This window comes from Austrofundulus limnaeus, unplaced genomic scaffold (genome assembly GCF_001266775.1).
Source record: "Austrofundulus limnaeus strain Quisiro unplaced genomic scaffold, Austrofundulus_limnaeus-1.0 Scaffold294, whole genome shotgun sequence".
Taxonomy (NCBI): domain Eukaryota; kingdom Metazoa; phylum Chordata; class Actinopteri; order Cyprinodontiformes; family Rivulidae; genus Austrofundulus; species Austrofundulus limnaeus.
This window is the reverse complement of record NW_013952696.1, coordinates 663,538-670,094: the sequence shown is the minus strand read 5'-3', so window position 1 is coordinate 670,094 and position 6,557 is coordinate 663,538. Positions and strand designations below refer to the sequence as shown.

The following is a 6,557-nucleotide window of genomic DNA, read 5'->3' as shown; positions in this document are numbered from 1 at the left end:
AAAAGTATATTTTTAAAACACCAAAATTTGAATTAGGCTATGTGCTAAAATAGCTATTTGTTTGAACTAAGCTGGAAAAATAAACATATGAAGGTCAAATAAATTATAAAACATGAAGTTATGTTTTCATTTTTAAATGAATTGGTGCATTTTAAATGTATTTATTTATTACCCGGGCCACATACTTTTGCTTTTATTTTTAATTAGATCAGTAGTCTTTATTGGGTTAAACATACAGATACATCAGATAAAATCATTTGGTATTTAATGAATTTTATAATTTACTTAAAAAAAGCAAGCCAAAATGCAGAAGCATTACTACTACTGATACTACTGCTAAAAGTGTATTTATAAGCCATTAAATATTGAGGTAATTTACCCATTTTTCTTTGTTTTTTGTAACAGCGTGGTACAGATTTTATAGACCAAATGTGATTATAAATTTTCATTTGAATAACCTGGTGGACATATAAATTTTACTTGGCAAAGAAAAAACAAACCTGTCGGAGGCAACAGGACTAGAAGGGAAACCCATTCTCAGCAAGACAGTATTCTTCTTGAAAAATTAAGTAAATATGGTATTAGAGGATCAGCACCATCTAGTTATTTGAAAGATAGGAAACAGTTTGTACAAATAAATGGTGTAAGATCTAAACTTGGTAATATCACATGAGGAGTCCCTCAAGGCTCTGTACTGGGACCTAAGCTATTTACTTCATATGTGAACAACTTAGTAAATGTGTCAGGACTTTTCAAATGTGTTTTATTTGCTGACGATACATTTTTTTGTTTAGGTAAATATATAGAAAAAATGTTGGAGATGGTACAGAAAGAATTTGAGAAAATGCAAAATTGGTTTCAACAAAACAAATGATCATTAAACTTGGATAAAACAAATTACATTATATTTAGTAACAGGAAGAAAAATGTTGATTTTTTCATTTAAAGTAGATGGTATTGACATCTGTAGTCAGTGAGGTGAAATTTCTGGGTGTCATCATTGATGACGAGCTGACATGGCGACCTCACATACATTATTTAAGAACAAAAATATCTAAATCTATTGGAGTACTGTATAAAGTCAGGGAGTTATTTAATGACAAGGCTCTGCTTGTGTTGTACAATTCAATAARTGTTCCACATTTAATTTACTGTATTGAAGTCTGGGGTAAAGCTTGCAAAACAATTACAAATCCGATTTTTGTTTTACAGAAAAGAGCCMTAAGAAATATCACTAAAAAAGATTACAACCATCCATCAAATACATTATTTTGCAAACTGAAATTTTTGAAATTCTATGATATGGTTGACTATATTTTACTATTTATGTACAAGGCTCACAGAAACATATTAACTTCCAACATTCAGGCAAATTTTGTTAAGACAGACAGTTATTATCTTAAGGGGATGGAAATGTTTGTGAAGCCATATTTTCGTACTTGTTTTGAGAGAAAGATGTACTTTTGTGGAATGGTCTAGAAGATGATCTTAAAAAATGCCAGATCTATGTACAGTATATATTTAAGAGTCAGATAAAAGCTAGTTTTCTGAAGGATTATGGAAAAGTAAAATGTGAAGCTATATGAATTGTTGTTTGAGTTGATGTTATTTTTATTGTTTTGTAAATTATGTTTTATTCAAATATATTCTGGGGATAAAAGGGGCAGACATTTATTCTTCTTCTGCTACCTTTCATTTTATTTAGATTTTTGATTTGTGTATTTTTTTGTTTTCTATTGTATATAGTTATTTTGTTTTTTAATGAAATAAATACATTTTTTGAATTGAATTGAAACACTGTCCAGCTTCTCCAGTGGGATCGATCCCAAGGTACTCCCAGGCCAGAAAGGATATGAAAAAAAAACAAAAAAAAAAACCTCTCCATCAAGGAGACTCAAGGTCTCCTCTAAGGACAAGCCCAGAAAATGTCCCAGGAAGCATCATGATCAATGTTCAAACCATTGATCTATATTAATATAGATCAATGGTTCAAACCACCTTAATTGCCTCCTTTCAATAGAGGAGCAGTTGATGATTCAACTCAGGGCTGTATAGTGAGGGTTTGAACGTAGACGAACCACAGATCCTCCTTCAGCACACTTGGAAAAAAAACGATACTCCATCTTGCCATCCTTTGTAAGCAAGACTCCCAGTCAGATACCTAAACTCTTTAACTTGAGGGAAAAACGTGACCAGGAGTGAGCGCTGCACCTTTCCCCATTTGAGAGCAATGGGGACTAAAACTGATCTATGAAAAGCAGTAATGCATTAAAGCTTTTGAGTACCACCCTTTAATTTATGAATCCAACAGTTCATTCAGAAACTTCACATTAACACTGACAGGAAAAGTATGAAAAGGCAAACGTTAAAGAGCACATGCTTTTAAATCACTGGCAATGTGTTTTCTGAKTTGTTAAAGTAAAGTAATAACAGGTATCTTTAGGACAAAGACCTTGAGTGTTACAAGAATGAATTTAGGTATCTAAAGTTTCAAAGATTATTCAATTATACACTTATTTAAAATATTTACTCATCTGCATCTGAACTAAACTGTCAAAAATAAAGATAAATCATTTTTGTAACTGGGAATTTCTGCCTAAAATGTCCTGCCTGTCTGCTGTACAGCATCTTGAATTATTTAATAAAACATGAAGCGGAGAAACCAAGTGCTGCATCCAGTCCTGCTACTGTGTGAGCGTTTCATACTTCTTCTTCAGGCCTTTCGTTGTTTGAGCATCTCCATGTACATGCGCAGCGACTTCTGGATGGACTCTTTAGTGACGAAGCCTACAAAGTTCTGGATGTCAGCTTCTCTGTTAGCTCTTAGTTTGTCAACTGTGGGCAGCCTCATCATGGATTTGGTGAGCTGCCGGGCGTGCTCTGCAAAGTGAACAAATGAGCAGTTACCTCACAGGATCTAAAAGCGAGGCCCCACCACCAAAACTCAGTAGAAAAACGCTCTGAGGATATCAGGGTTCATAGATTTATCCCACAGTAACATTTAAGCACTTTTCAAGAATTTTCAAACTTTCCAGCATCAAACTTTGGAACAGTCTGTATCTCTGTTTGCCTTGAGCTTTATAACGACACATCGCTTTCTCTATCTGAAGGGAGGCGATCAACAATCTAAAATACGCAACTGAATAAAATTCTGCAAGTTAAAATGTGAAATGAACACATGAGCAGAAGGTGCTTCAACACATCACAGGACCTGCAGGCATGACGGAACACTGCTAAACCATTAGCTTGCCATGTTTCCCAGTGTTTTCAATAGAAATGTTTTGTCTTTGCACATTTTAAAGTACAGTAGATGACATAAAACCATAGCTTGATCCATCCTTCAATCAATTTACAATTTACACGAAAAGTTGTAAACTAGCTACTACTTTTGCATCATGGCTCGAGGACACCGACTCTCCTTTTTGCAAAAAGCTGCAGGTCCTAGCATACATTGCAGGAAGCTACTTGAGGATTTTGTCCTTGTTTCAACCATTTTTTATTTCTTTATTTTTTATATTTTTTTGGTATTTTAGCGTTTTCAAGCCACCTGTCACTAGAATGTCAACCGCCTGTCTGTTTTCTCCAGCTCACGGAGACGTGCTCAAGGCAGGGCTGCTTCATAGCTGTGCCAGAGGACTGTTAGAGTGCTCGTTATTAAAAAAACTGTGCAGTTAGAATATCAAGTACTTTCAAAAACTTTATACAGAAATCAAGCACTTTCCAAACCTTGAAAACACCTTGTTAAAATTCAAGCATTTTCAAGGATTTCAGGCACCCGAATAAACCCGTTTAAACTGCTGAGACTTGTAGCTAATACCACACCAGAGTTTAGCTCTATATCCATAATATTAACTTTCTGAGGTGTTTTAGTGTTTGCTAAAGTTAGTTAGCTTAAAATGGTTTAACGCCAAAAGATAATCTGCTCTAGAGGTAAAGCCAGTGATTCATTTCTGAGATTTCCATCAAAGTCAATGCAGGAATTCACAAGATATTTTGCTAACACAGCAGTCAATCAAATAAACAGACAGAGGCACAATCATTACTGCTCCTTTTGTCATAGTTTGGTTTTTTTTTGGTTGCTGTTTTTGTATTATGGTTAGGTTTTTTAGGTCCTGTTTTGGGGTTTTGTTCATGTGGGTTTTCTGTTATTTGTCTCAGGTGTGTTCAGTTCTATGATTAGTGTTGCTTCCATTTCCTCAGGTGTTTTCTGCTAACTCAGTTGTCTTGTGTCAGTGTCCGATCATTGTGCTGTTAAGCGTGTCTCATTCCAAGAGTTTTTTTTCGCTACGTCTTTCAAGTGAGTTTTTTTCAGCTGCCTCGTCAGCATTTTGATTTGTAAATAAACTTTATTTTTGTTACATTTGAAATCTGCCTGTGCCCTGGGTCATTCCATGTCTGAACCTGACAGCGAGAAACGATAAAAACAAAACCTGAATGACAGGTCAGTTCTGTTGTGGCTTTAAAGACCGATACCTGGAATAGCCAACCACTTGCTCATGGTCTGTGTGGCTGCGGCAAGGATCTGATCCTCAGGTACCAACTGGTCCACGAGTCCTATCTTTAAGGCATCCAGAGGGTTGTAGAGCAGCCCCAACTGCAGCGAGATCTCGGTGTTCCTGTGGCCCACAACGTTCACTAAGGTGTCCTTAAACCTAAAGYCGTGAAAGAGATTAAACACACTCTGGAACAAGCAAAACCCAACTGGTTTACACACGTTCCATGAACCAAGACTGCCACAAATCCTTACCAAAACGGCGCCACGATACCGAGCTGCGTCTCGTTCAGACCAATGCTGTAACGAGGGTTATCTGCCATGATTCTGTAGTCACACGTCAACGCGACGAGGCAGCCGCCTGCAGGACTGGAACCCTGCGGAGGACAACAAGGAGGGAGGCTTGTGCTCATTGGCTGCGGGTGATTGTTGGTGTGCTGCCAGGTTGTGTTAGACATACGTTAATAGCAGCTACAGTAACCATGTTGGAGCTGTAGAGTTTCAGCCACATCTCCTGCACAGCTTTCCAGAACTCTGCATAGTGCTCTGGACTCTTCCCATACATCTCTAAGATATCCAGGCCGGCTGAAAACACCTTGGGTTGGCCCTGGAGTGAAACAAGCAGCAAAATGCAGACATTTATTCACCAGTCACACAGTCTTTTATTATCACCCCCTATTGAAAGGTGACAAGTTTTGGCTGAGTGTTTGTATCTGCTACTAAGAACTCCTAAGAACCAACAGATACATTATAGAGACATTTGCACAAAGTAATCATTTACATCTACAACTGATTAACATTCAACATGCCTGTCACAAACAACTGACATAGAAAAGAAACACAAAAACAGACATCTCACTTGATATGCAACTTTGTCATTTTTCAACACAAGATGATATCTCTGCCTGAAACTCAGACATGAATGCTGATGGGTGACAAGCTCTCCCTCATGGAATGCCAGGCCTTCAGTTAGCTAAAATGTTTGTTTTATTTTGAACATGTTAACTATGTACAGACAATCATTTAAAGCAAAGAAAAAAGAAGCAAAAATCATCAACCTACAAGAAAAATAAAACTGAATAAAAATTTAAATGTGAACAAGTATCTCTACATTTCTTCTTGTGTAGCTCACATGTCGAAAAGGAGTGGGAAGAAGTACAAACTTTATTCCCACCCCCTTCACCATAAAACGGATTATAAACATTTAACCCTCCGGCTGTTCTCGGGTCAGAATTACTCCAGAGGTCTCAGTTATAAGCAGGAAGGTGAAATTACGAGTACGGATGTCTGATAATATCGGCCTACAGATATTATCGGTCAGATTTTGGGGAGGTGGTGGCGCAGAGGGTAGAGAAGCCGTGTCTGTGATCYGAAGGTCGCCGGCTCGACTCCCTGAACCAACCAGCCCCACCTTGGGCCCCTGAGCAAAGCCCTTAACCCCCCAGCTGCTCCCCAGGCGCTGTAATTGGCAGCCCACTGCTCCACATGTGCGATGGGTTAAATGCGGAGACTCAATTTCCCCTCTGCGGGACGATAAACGTTAATAAATTATAGYGCTGCACCGATTAGTTGAAATAATCGATGACGTCGATTATGTAAATTTGTCGATGCAGATTTTTTATTATCGATTCGCTGTATTACATAACCACCACGTGAATGTTCATGCAATTCRATTTCGGTACCTAAAAGCATCYTTGRGACCGTATTGGCATAAGAGTAGTGGGTTTTCCATGCTTGTCCTGAACGCAGCATCGCGCAAGAGCGTAATGACGTCAGCAGCTGCTGCTTTCAGTTCAGTCTGAAGCTTGAAAACAAGCCTCGCAGCTCCTGGAGTAAAATTTACCAAACAGACCACCTCTGAATTATCTGCTGGATTAATTATCTTGTGAGCACGACGTTCGCTTGCTCAAAGTAAATAAAGTACAGTTACTTTCTTTATTTCATCCACCATTAAACAGAGACCGGTGTTAGGTCGAGCCACGTTCCCCCATCAGACGGTTCCCCCATCAGACGGTTCCCCCATCAGACGGTTCCCCCATCAGACGGTTCCCCCATCAGACGGTTC

At 38.3% G+C, this 6,557-nt stretch overlaps 1 protein-coding gene across 1 annotated transcript in view; it reads right to left on the bottom strand.

Annotated features, from left to right (window-relative positions):
- Window positions 1–2,271: 2,271 nt before the first annotated feature.
- Window positions 2,272–6,557, bottom strand: part of eci1 (enoyl-CoA delta isomerase 1) — a gene marked incomplete at its 5' end in the record, with an annotated part of 5,714 nt that continues 1,428 nt past the window's right edge. Inside the window, 4 exon segments of the mRNA XM_014021476.1 lie at window positions 2,272–2,880; window positions 4,474–4,652; window positions 4,748–4,869; window positions 4,953–5,099. Of these exon segments, the coding sequence (XP_013876930.1) occupies window positions 2,714–2,880; window positions 4,474–4,652; window positions 4,748–4,869; window positions 4,953–5,099 (615 nt within the window).